The sequence below is a fragment of the Strix aluco genome, chromosome W, assembly GCF_031877795.1.
Source record: "Strix aluco isolate bStrAlu1 chromosome W, bStrAlu1.hap1, whole genome shotgun sequence".
NCBI classification, from domain to species: domain Eukaryota; kingdom Metazoa; phylum Chordata; class Aves; order Strigiformes; family Strigidae; genus Strix; species Strix aluco.
The window spans coordinates 815,943-828,049 of NC_133970.1; the positions used below are offsets into that span (position 1 = coordinate 815,943).

The window sequence follows — 12,107 nt, forward strand, 5'->3', positions numbered from 1 at the left end:
CATCAGGACTGAGTCACGCTCACAGCAAGCAGCAGCATGACTGCTACATTGGTCCAGCAGTCAAAAAAGCTGAAAACCCACGAGGAATGATAATCAAGTACTTTAATCCAGCTCACTGCTGCTCCCAGCCCTGGGTCTGATGTTCTACCAGAACAGGAACGTCGCACCCAGGCGGCCGCAGAGACACCACCCAACGTTGGCCACGCCATGAGCAAGGTCCTTCCATGAGGAAGCAGAGCTTGTGCACCGAGCACGGCGACACCCGGGTGCTTCTGCCACAGCGGGGGTGCGCGCAGGGCAGCACAGCAGGAAGAGCACTGTGACGCTACAAAAATTAACAACAGGATCACGTCAAAGTGCTTCCGCTTGGAATCTCTCCAGAGATTGGAGCATTCGCTAAAACCCGATGAACGTTTCCATTGGGCTGAACGATCACATCGGTGGGGTGCTGTATCATTTTTACAATGGCTATAACTATGTAGAATAGGAAATATTACTACTAATTTAACAAAATTTTAAGATAGATAACGTATCACTATAAAAATACAACAGGAATAGGGAGATTTTTGCACTAATTCCCACTTACCCTTGCGTTTATATTTTAAGGTAAGCCTTTTAAAGTATCAGGAAGAGGGAAGATTACCTCTGTCAGTATCCTACCTGTCAACAGGATAATTGTTCTTTTCTTGAAACTATTCAATATTTTAATAGCTTATTAAATTAAAATGTAATGGCCGACAGCTGATTATTTTAATTTATTGGTCGTACCAGTTTAATAGTATAACTGGGATATTTATCACAGTCTAAAGATACTGTAAATGTTCCCATTTTATAAATCACATTTTACTATGTAAAAGTGCCATTTTAAGAGCAGACTGGCCCAAGACAAAGACGACCGACGATGCTGAACCCCCACTGCAGGGCAGCGGGAGCCGGCAGCCGAGTCACCGACAAGGCGAGCGCAGGACAGCCACTGCTCTCCTCCTTCCCCACAGTTTTGTGTGAATTCCTCGTTGTTATCTCACCAAGCCACCCGTCATGGCAGACAAGGAGCTTTCAAGGCTGCCGAAGCCGTTCCCACGGGCCGCAGGGTGGCTCCAAGCCCCCAGCACTGCGCTCTGCTCCTGGCGAGGTTTAATTTCAATTCAATCTCCCGCGTCTGTCCCAAAAACGTTTCTAAAACCTGGGGAGAGGGCAGCTTCCTACCACGAGGGCGAGGCTGCTACTCGCTGCCTACGACAACAATTCCAGAGCACAACCCGCTCCCTCCGGACGCGCCAACGGGCCGTGGCTGCTGCAGGGCGTTGAGTCACGTCACCGCGTGTCTGGGAACACCCCCACGCCCCCCAAACCACACCCGTGTTTTCTGCTGGCACCGTCTTCTTTTTTCACCCCCAGTCTCTTTGACAGTGGTAACTAATTCACCCGGGCAGGTTGTGCCTATGGGAATCGGAATTTGTTCCTCAAGTACATTATTCTCATTTTTGTAACAACAAAGATATTGATAAACCCTTTGGGGGAAGCTGCTCAGCTTGGGTGGCTGTTCCAGTGGGACAGCTAGGACATACGGAGGGGGAACAGCACTGAGCTTTTCATGAGATAACACAATATTTGCCTCTTTTTTGACTTTGAAAAATATCCAAACTTCAGGGAGTTGTTAATGCTTTTTTTCCTCTGATCCACATCTGTCAGATGTGGCAGAAAACTAAAAGCCTACAAAGGCTTATAGGTGAGCTAAAAACACTCTTCCCATTTGCTGTTTTAAGAGGCAAGCATCACGTAAAAGATTGTTTCTCTCCTAAATAAGAAATCTATCCTGCTGGTGCCCCTACAATTTATTTCACGGTATTCTCGGAGGAAGAGCTCACCTGCAGATGGCTGGGAAGCATTCCTGAAGACCCTTCTTCTTAACTAAAGATCCTTCAAGGCAATACATGATGATGTCCATAACCTTGGAAACAAAATCATTTGACATGCTGTATTTTATGTTTCATAATAAAAGTTTTAACAGGCAAAAAAGGAGATTTTCTTTGGGGGGGGGAAGCTGACTGCATCTTTGATATCTAACTTTAAAATACAGCTGGGATAGAAGAAACAAGAACTGTCTTGCATACGATAAGAGTTTACAAAAGCAATGGCACTGGCAACTGGAACCATTCAGAGTACCTGTAAACAGTTATAAAACAACAAACTGCTGGGAAACAGAAGCTGTGGGAGCTCTAGAAGTACCTCTCGTGTGAAAACAGCCCCTGGGCATCAGTAGCAAAGTTCCAACCCTAGTACATCATCTGTACCATTCTGCAAAAATATTTGTCAGCACCAGCAAATGCAACAGGTGAAAACACCCGTGTGATCCCCCAGTGTGTTCAAGTACCAGCGCGACGAGGACACAGAATCATCTAGGTTGGAGAAGACCTTGAAGATCACCTAGTCCAACCATTAACCAATACACCGTACCTCCAGCAAATCCTCTTGCTTGGGCTTTTTCCCCAGCAATGCAATTGAATGCAATTTAGATGCAATTTAAGCTTTCAGAGTTCAAAAAATGGGCTGGGTGGTATAAAATTCTCTTCACACACAAGAAGAGCTTTGAGCAACCTGCTCTAGTGGAAGGTGTCCCTGCCAGAGGCAGGGGGTTGGGACTGGATGATCTTTGAGGTTCCTTCCAACCCAAACCAGTCTGCAATTCTGGCCCACGCAGGAAGAAACGCTCGATTTGGCTCCAGGCCAACACCTTACTCACTGTCGCACCAAACCCAAGTTCTCAGCCTTACCTCCACCAGAAGGTCCACGACGTCGGTGGGCATCTTCTCAATGAGTATCTCAATGACTCTCAAGATCTCGCCTTTAGCCCGAGCCAGAGTAGTGGTGTGAATATTCTGCTGGGACTGCGTGTTGGCGGCGAGGGCGGTGTGTCTGTGCACCTACCGAAGAGCAGGGTTACACGGGGCCGCTCCGCTCTCGACACCCTCTGCCTGCGCTTCGCTAGGCTGAACGCTGCGCCTCACCTCCAGACCTACGGAGCAGTTCCCCTGCCCGGTTACTCATCACCACTTGAGCCACTACTGGTTATCCTTGATAGTTTTTAAAGAAGGGCTTACCCGTTTTAAGTAATTCTTAATCTCATAAAACTAAAGGTCAGGATAAACAAATCCCTGGGTCTTGATTACACGATTTTCACATGCTTGAACATCAATCTTTAGGCATTCGACAGCTGCTTTATAACTGGCTTTTTTTTTTTTTGCCGGTCACTGAACAGGGTCCATCCTGCTGCCTCAGCTCAGCCCAAGCTCCCGCCTGTACCAGCTTCACCCAGACGCCTCTCAGACAGCCCGAGCTCTGAGCAGCGTCCCTTCCTCCGCACCCCCCAGCCCCACTCCCTTTAGTTCCTACTCAATGGGGTCACGCGTGCGTTGCTTCAAGAGCACGGGATTTTACACATCGCTCTTGGAAGTTTAGATAACCAGGATGCAACAAATTAAGACAGGCACAACTCCTGGGCCTCCGCTAAACATCGCTCCTGTCATAAGTTAGGGATGATTTGGGTACCTGCAGGCACGCAAATATTACACTCGAACTGGTTCCCTTTTTGGGGAGGGAGGGACAATTTTATTCTCTGTCTGTGTTCATGGAGCCTCAAGGCCGGAGGAGGAAAAGCTGCGGCAGCCGAGCCGAGCGGCCCCACTCACCTCCTTGGCGATGGTGGTGATGAAGGCGGGTGGTCTGGCCGTGGCGATGAGGGACAGAGCGTGTCGAGCAGAGCGGGCAGAGTCCGCGGCAGGGCTCAGGGGCAGCCCCATTGTGATGCTAAACGGGCACCAGACAAAGAGGGGAGAAAGAAAAGGAGCATTAGACATATAGAGTGAAAAGATTAGAAACAGCTTATAATGTCAGTTCAAGGTCAACGGGAGCACTCAAACAGTTAGAATATAATGGACTTCCAACAATGAGCAGTGATTAGGAGTCAGGGTGTTCTATCATCAAATACAAAATCGAATAATTAACCATGAAGATTGAAAACAGTATGTGCATCTGTCCAAAGTGTTAAAAAGGCCTTGTTAACAAATTATCTGTATGTGCTGAATACATATCACCTGACCGAGAGCAAACACAGAACGTCTTCCCAAAAATTTATGGTTTATTCTTTTACGACATAAACGCAGGCTGAAAAATACCCTGTTCACAGTAATTCTCCTTAATTCAGCTAAGCACTGGTTACAGGCGAGAAAAGCAAGAAGCTTCTTGAAAACCACCAAATCTATTCGGTTTGATTTTCTTTAGTGCATGACTCAGCCGCAGCAGCACGATGAGATGACAGACAGCCCTGCACCTTATGTCTTCTAATCACTGAAATTATTCGAAAGCTCTTCAGAATTTCTAACACCGAGGTTTTAACTGCAGTTCTCTGAACAACAGCGAGGAATTAACTGGCATCTAAATTTTCCATACGCAACGCTTTTATTTGCTATGACAAGATAAATGCAAGAGACAATAAGGTAATAAGTGCCCAGTAACTACATTAAGCAAAAATAAAATCTGGTATTTGGTAATTGAGAGAGTATGTACCTGACAGATGACACATAGGCTAATTTTTGTCTGAAAGCTGTACTACTTTAACTGTCTCTGTTGTACACGTCACAGCAGAGCCCAGTTTTGTCAGGCCAGTTGTACATTATCCAGCAGTTCTACAAATCCAGCTCCGGGGCCCAGCACACAGGTACCTCTCCAGGCGAACGACTCTGTGCCTTTAGGAAATCACCTAACACAAAGCTGTATCTGATCCTTGCCTACATACAAGAGCAGGGAGTTCAGGAGCACTGAAAGGCACTTGGGCAACGAGGGCGACACATTAGGGAAGAGTGAGGTGCTGGCGTCGACACGCTGTGGGCACACGGGCTCCCTGGGAGGGGACATTGCACCCAGGGAAAGCTGCAGCAGCGCAGGGGAAGAAACGGTGGGGAGAGCTACGGGGAAATCTGGGAGCACGAAATCTGGGATGAATGTGCTCCGACAGGGCTTTTCCAGAGGGGAGGGAACACCTGGGAACCAGCGTGTGGTGGGATTAACCCCAAACATTCAGCCTATCCCACAGAGGAAGCTCTGACATGACTATCACAGCAAGGCAAGAAACCACAAACCAGTTTGCCAGCTCTAAAACATTTTAAAGTTTTTCTATAACAGTCTGATCAATCCTGCTGCGATGACCACGCTCCCACCAAGCAGTAGCCCTAGAAGTTTTGGATTTTTTTTAAATGAAAAAGAGACAAAGCAGAAGCAAGGCAGCTTTTTTGCTCACCCCTGGTATCGGTCTGCCATTCGAGTATGTTGCAATTCTCCGTGGATTTTACTAAGTCATGAAAAATTGTGTTTGAGAAGGCACTGAAAGCCCTCCCCAGCTATCCTTTCTCTTTGTTATTGTACTTACAGATTAAGCACCAACAAGAGCATTAACCTGTAATCAGCATACAGAGGTTTTTCTGTGGGATCGAAGCACTTTTCTGCGTGGGCCCACGGGCAGCAATCGCTGTTCCTGCGGCTGGGAGAGGGAGCGGATCCTCCCGCGCTGCTGCTCCCGACCGCGCACGAGCCAACGGCGCTAACGGGCCAACACAGAGGCATCGAGTTTTAAAGCCCTTCCAACACCACAGCTGGTTGTATCCCAAGTACATGTGAATGCTAAATATTAACAGAAGTGAAGCTTTTTGTTAAAGCGATTATGTCATTCAAGCGCATGTTAACAGTACGAGATAGCTTTATTACACGAAGATAGATAATATCCGCAGCTTTCGCTGCTGTCCATGGGATTTCAGATGGTTTAATACTTTGACAGATGTACGTGAGATAAAAATACCTTCAATAAAACGAGTATTAGTGTGGTGAAAGAATCTTATGGAGCATGTGCAGTTCCAGAAGCAGCCAGCCCTGCCAGGCGCCGAGGAGGGCCCGGCTGGGCAAGCGGCGGCTCCGCACCCCCACCAACCCTCCCCAGCTGTCCCCTCCGAGCGAGGGCCCAGCTCTCCCGCCGCCATTTCACGGGCCCGTGGCTGGGAGGGAACGTGCCGCTCCAAAGCCCGGGCTGCCTGCGCCGGCTCGGCTGCGTCAGCGGGAGGCCGGCGTGCTCGGGAGCTCGGCGTGGTGAGGCACAGCGCCGCGGGACGAGCCACAGCCACGCCTCGAGGAGCCAAGAGATGGGACAGTACGACCAGCAACTGAGAAGCCAATATAAGGAACGCTTCTAATGGACCCGTTACGCTACACTGAGCAGACCTGTCGTCATCTCAACCCTTCAGGCCCCACGCTGGGTGCCAAGAAGGGCTGTTGTGGTTTGAACCCGGCCAGCGGCCAAACCCCACGCACCGCTCGCTCGCCCTGACGCGGGGGGCTCCGTTGGACGGGTAAAGGGAGACTCGTAGGTTGAGATAAAAAACAGGTTAGGAATTGTAATAAAACAAAACACTGACAGTAACAGGAAGTACAAATGGGTAATGCACAACGCGATCGCTCACCACCCGCTGACTGACACCCAGCCCGCTCCCGGCCAGCGATCCCCAAACACCAAGATCCCGCCATCGCAATCCCGGAAGCGAGAGAGAACCCCCCCTTCCCGGCCGCCCCTCCTCTCTACCCTGAGCATGACCTTACACGATAGGGAATATTTCATGCGTTAATTTGGGTCTGGGGCTCTGGCCGTGCCCCCTCCCAGCTTCTTGTGCACCCGCGCACAGGCAGGACGGGGGGAGTTGGAGAGACCTTGATCTCTCCACAACAGCCGTAAACATCAGCGTGTTATCAGCATTCTGCCCATCCCAGATCCCACACTGAACCCGAAACACAGCACTGTTCGAGCTGCTAAGAAGGAAAATTCACTCTATCCTAACCAAAAGTAGGACAAAGGCAAAGGGCCAAAAGATCTCTTTTTACTCCCCCAGAGCCACTTGGGCTTAGTCCTTACACCTCAGAGGATCCTCAAAGCTCCTTTAAAGCAGAAAGGTGACAGCAGCTCTATGGCAGGCAAGCCAGGAAATAAAAGCAGAGTCACAGAGAACAGTGCAATCGTTCCACACTTCTACCCCTTCAGCACCCCTATGCGCTTCCAAATTGGTAAAAACTGGTTTATCAGGGTCAACAAAGTTCATTCTGCTCTGAAAACAGAGTCGGACACAATCTGCTCTGTAAACAAACAAGGGGAAGGAGAAACTGAAACAACCCCAAAGAACTGGAAATCACGATACACGTGTCTCATACCCCAGGCACACCAACCCCCCCAACACAGCGCCAGCGTTTCCATCGCGCCGTGCCACAACGCCCATGTCATCCAAACCCAGGGGACTCAAAGGGGAAAGCAAAAGCATCAGGTCATGTGTTCAAACTCCAAAAATATTCGGGTTCATCTGCCTATTCACCGTGTGACATGAACATTTGAGAGCTTCTCTTCTTTCAGGCTAAACCAGAGAAATTATTTACCTTCAACAGAGGTTACTCTGATGTCTCCTATCCCAGACTTTACAGTGACGTTACCTGGAAGTGAGACAGGAGGAAATCCACGTTTTTGGAGCCAGGATGGAGAACACAAAATGTGATTTTTTTCCCCACAACACTTCAACAAGAGGCCACATGTGCAAATGTAAGAGAAAATAAGCAGGACACGGCACTTCTGCAGATGCACTGACGCTCTGCTCTGGGCACTGTTTGAAGGGGTTCCTCCTCCCCTGGGCTCTTCTGCTGAATTGGTTTGGTAAAGAGTAACAGAAGTTCACAAACCCAAGCAGCCTATTGCAAAGTCTTGATTTTGTAGAGGATTTAGGTAGCATGTGGTAACTGAATTACTTATTTAATTTTTCTTGGTTTTGAGAGAGAGAGAGAGAGGGTGTCTACAGAGCACAGCACATTCTCTTGATTTCTTTAAGTGTCTCGAAAAATAATTCTATATGCAATATTGGATTTAATATTGTGAAAGCTTACAAACTGAGTACTTTGCAACAATAACTTCAGAGTGGTTAAAGCGGGAGTTCCCTGCCAAATTATTTTTCTAAAGTAACAAGATGAGGTATGGATCGATCACCATTTTACAGGCCTGAGTTCATATAAATACAAACCAAAGTTTATTATAATTTTCTTTCCTATCTCCTCACCACGACTGTTTGCATTAAAATTACTGAATTTGAAAACTAGTAAAGTCTCTGCAACAATAAAGACGTCCCTGTTGGCCTTTTACTTGTAAAACCATATTTGAGTATAACTTTAGAAATGCTGTAGGGATGCTACAGACCAAGGTGATGAACCAGGGAAGGGAGGTACCAAAGTCAGGCTTTCAGGGGGGCTCATTATCTCCCAAAAGCAATCAAACCCCCAGCGCCTCACTACTTTTTTCTCTAAAGGGTTTCTGCCAGCAGTGCTCTTCCTTACAGGGTGCTTGGCAAAGCGTGCATTTCCCTGAAAAGCAACAGGCTTTTTTTTTTTTTTTTTTAATTCAGGAGCAGGGCGCAGCAGTGGCAGTATGTGGGCAGGATTAACCCCCTCCTGGGGCCAGGCCAGCTGCTCCGCACGTCCTCTTTCATCCCTGCGAGACGGGACAGGCACGCCGCTCCCAAACCCAGAACAAAACCAGAGCAGATGCAAAACTAACGCACAGAGGGAAACGCTGGCTTTCACACCCAGACTTCTGTTCTTGTATTGATGAGTTTTTAGGGCTTCTGCACATCCAGCAAGAGTCGGCAGCATGTGTTGTCCCTCTTGTCCTCATCCTGGCCCCTGACTTGCCACCGCACCGCGAGCAGACATCTGAGGAGTCATTTCTGTACGCCCAACAGACAAAATGGATGCAGCCTGGCCTGCAAGGCATACCTGTAACACCAGAGCCTATATTCCACCTGCAAATGACAGTAAAAAACTTTATTGCTGCAATGATTTGTGCCTTTTTGCTCATTTCTAGAAGGCTGATTCTCAGTGGCCACTAACCTGCGTCATCAGGGAATGCTGCTCTCTCTTTTCCCAAACCCATCACCAACTTCCCCCATGCCAGTAATCTGAATATCTTGAGTTTTTTGGGAAACAATATGCTATTTGAATAATGTTTTCAATGAAATCTAGACTTTTTTAATAGATAACTTGTTTATATGTTTAGCACAAGTTATCACAACTTCAGAGTAATGTTTGTGTACTTCACTACGGAACAAAAAAAATAAGGAAGTTGCATTTAAAAAGCTGATTTTTAAAACAAGTGGAAAACATCAAGCTGCCTGGGAAGAGCTGTAGGTCATACCTAGGTTTGGATGGCGATGAACAGAAAACGTAGCCATCAGATTTCTGCATTTCTTGACTTCCATAAAACAAACCCAGATGAAAAATTCATGGGACTAAGAATGTGAAATTTCAGCATAAAGGGTAATGATCGTGATTAATATCTCTTTGCTACCTGGGCCCACAGAAGGCAGCCGAGCACAGACCCAGCTGGTCACGCAGAGGTCCGAGGGGACCCACAGGGATCTTTTGAAGGGTGTTGAGACGGGGCCTTTCGGGGAAAGCTGCTATTCTGCAAAAGGGACTTTCAGCCCCTTTTCCCTCCTCCGGCTGGGGACTTTGCTTTGATGCTCCGAGGTCAGCAGAAGGGAGAAAAGGGAAGATGGGTATGTCCCGTCTCATTTAACAGAAACCTCTCCGTCAGCAGACTTCGGAACGACTCCTGTCTGTCTGGGCAGGCTCGCAGTGCTCCCCACGGCACCAAGGCAGTGAGCATGGTACTCCTCTTCCTCCGCCTCCACGAGAGGCCGCGGTGCCGAGGGACCCCTGCCCGATACAACTGCAGCTCATCGAGGCCCAGCTCCAGCCTCCTGGAACCCAAGGGCTAAACCAGAACGGACACGGACACAAATCCCTGTGCTTTCCAGGTTTAAATCATCTCTGTAGTGGCAGCATGTGGTAGTTTGCCACATCACCTCGAGGACCAAGTCCCCAGCTCACATTTCTCCTCTAAAACCCTCAATTTCAGCAGTTTTTTAGGCTATGTTCTAAAGATGTTCTACCGTACTTGAAAACTAGGGATGTCCGTGCTATATATCCTATGGCTCCACAGAGAGAATCGGTAAGAACACAAAAGGAAAGTTTTCCACTAAACACAATTAAAACTAAAGAGATTTAGCTAATTATTTTAGTACACACACATATATAAAAACACATGGATCGATTAGAATGCAATTTGCTAATTTTGGGATATTATATCATAACCTATACCAAACTGTAGCTCGTAATCCAAAGAGCAAAAATAATGGACAGCAACGATCCCTACTATCATCCATGCCAAGAAATCAAAGCCTAATAAACGCTAGAAAAAAAATACTCTTAATCCTCGCAACTGAGTGGTTTCATTTGGCATGGCAGGCCAGCACGGCATTACCTTTGGGGACTTGGATGAACTGGGAGAGTGGAGGGGTTATAAATACCAGAGTTTTGGATAACAGCACAGATATTTATTCAATTCAGAAGGGAAAAAGGAAAAACACTGGTATTTTTTCTGGTCAATACATGTGAAGTGATTTTTTTTTTTTTTTTTTTAAAGCAGAAGCTTGACATAAAAGCTCTTTCATAAAATGTTCTTAACATGAGGGAGAGAAGCCAGGCAGCTGTGCGCTGTTATTGTGTACACGGTAAATCAGGCACAAAAAGGGGCAGCTCAGCAGGGCACCGGGAGGGTGAGATGCACACTTAACCCCCTGCACACATTGTTGCTCTATTTCTTTCCATCTTGCTCTGCCTGCAGTCGGTACTGTATCTGTCATGAATGTAACAGGCCATTTTCAATCTAAATCTTGTTATGGATTAATAAGCAAACACTTTCTCGCTTATTATGCAATTTATCATGATGAAAATTGCATTGGGCTCCTCAAGGCTACATGCTGATACATTCATTTATTCAGTGCTCCGTGGATAGAGAGCCATACTAATCTTTATGACAGCTAAGGATGTAATCGCAAGATGGAAACGACTTTCTGCAGAACAATGTTCGCTTGGCTTCTCTAAGTCTGTATTTACATACAATAGGGCTTTGGAGATCCTCAGCCGAGGTAAAATGTTTTGGTTTTGTTTTGTCACACTACATGAAATCATTGGAGTTCAGACAAGGAACAATATTAATCCAGTTTGTACATATTTCTCCATTAACACCCCCCCAACACATGGCCATCAGTCATTCTTTACATTGTAAAATTAAAACTGTTGTCTAAGATGGGTAATAGCTGTGTTAGCGTAACGTAAAAAACTCAGAAACCTTAAACACCCCCAAGATGGATAATAAAACGCATACGTGGTATTAAGACAACCCTGGCCAGTTCCTTATTGCACGTAGCAGTTATAATGCACGTCTTTATAAGCAAACATTTGTAAATACATCTGTAAAGTGAAATTCATTCCTCAGAGAGCAGTTTTCAGAACTGTAAGATGTGAAACTGAAGGCCAAGGTTAAATGCTACGGGTGTGTAAAAGTGCTCGTGGCACTAAATGTTGTGACAAGCAAAAGAAATTCTTGTCTAAAATAGAAAAGTAACTGAAAATGTAAATACATAGTTCAAACGCCTGACTAATCTCTAATTGGAAGGGAATTCCACAGTTTCATATAGTGAGACACAGAAGAACAGTGTTTACTGGGATTCAGCAAACAACACTCTTAGAATAAAACAAAAAACTGGCTGTTTAAGATTTTTTTTTAACCCCTAAAATACCATTATTACTGCAGTGCTGTAAAGAACAACATCTGTGAGGTAAGCACGCCCCTCCTTGCGCCAAGCACACCGTTCTACAGGTAGGGGAATATCCACCTGACCGCTGAAGCCTACTGCAGCGTTAAAGGAGTTTGTGAGTGCTGCAGACATTTCCTTCCCCTTTCACGTAAAACCCTCCTCTCCCACACGCTTCAGGAATCCCCCAGAAAGCTCCACAGACATCACAACGCCATCAAGCACAACGTTACCTGCTGAAAAACGAACCTCTGCGTTTTTTGGAAAGAAATACAGTAAAATTAATACCGAAATAATCAATTATGATGACCTTGGCAATTTCAGATACTAGATTTTTTTTTATTTTTTCTCCCAAGCAAAAACCTTGCAAAGAAAATG

General features: G+C 46.5%; 1 protein-coding gene across 2 annotated transcripts in view; it reads right to left on the reverse strand.

Annotated features, from left to right (window-relative positions):
• The window catches only part of LOC141917568 (WD repeat-containing protein 7), a 132,928-nt gene that overhangs the window by 31,820 nt on the left and 89,001 nt on the right, over positions 1-12,107 (reverse strand). For both annotated transcript variants that reach the window (XM_074810868.1, XM_074810867.1), the window contains 3 exons: positions 3,690-3,807; positions 2,775-2,924; positions 1,869-1,951 (listed from right to left, as the gene is read on the reverse strand). In XM_074810868.1, coding sequence (XP_074666969.1) covers positions 1,869-1,951; positions 2,775-2,924; positions 3,690-3,807 — 351 coding nt within the window. The remainder of the gene's footprint in view (positions 1-1,868; positions 1,952-2,774; positions 2,925-3,689; positions 3,808-12,107) is intronic.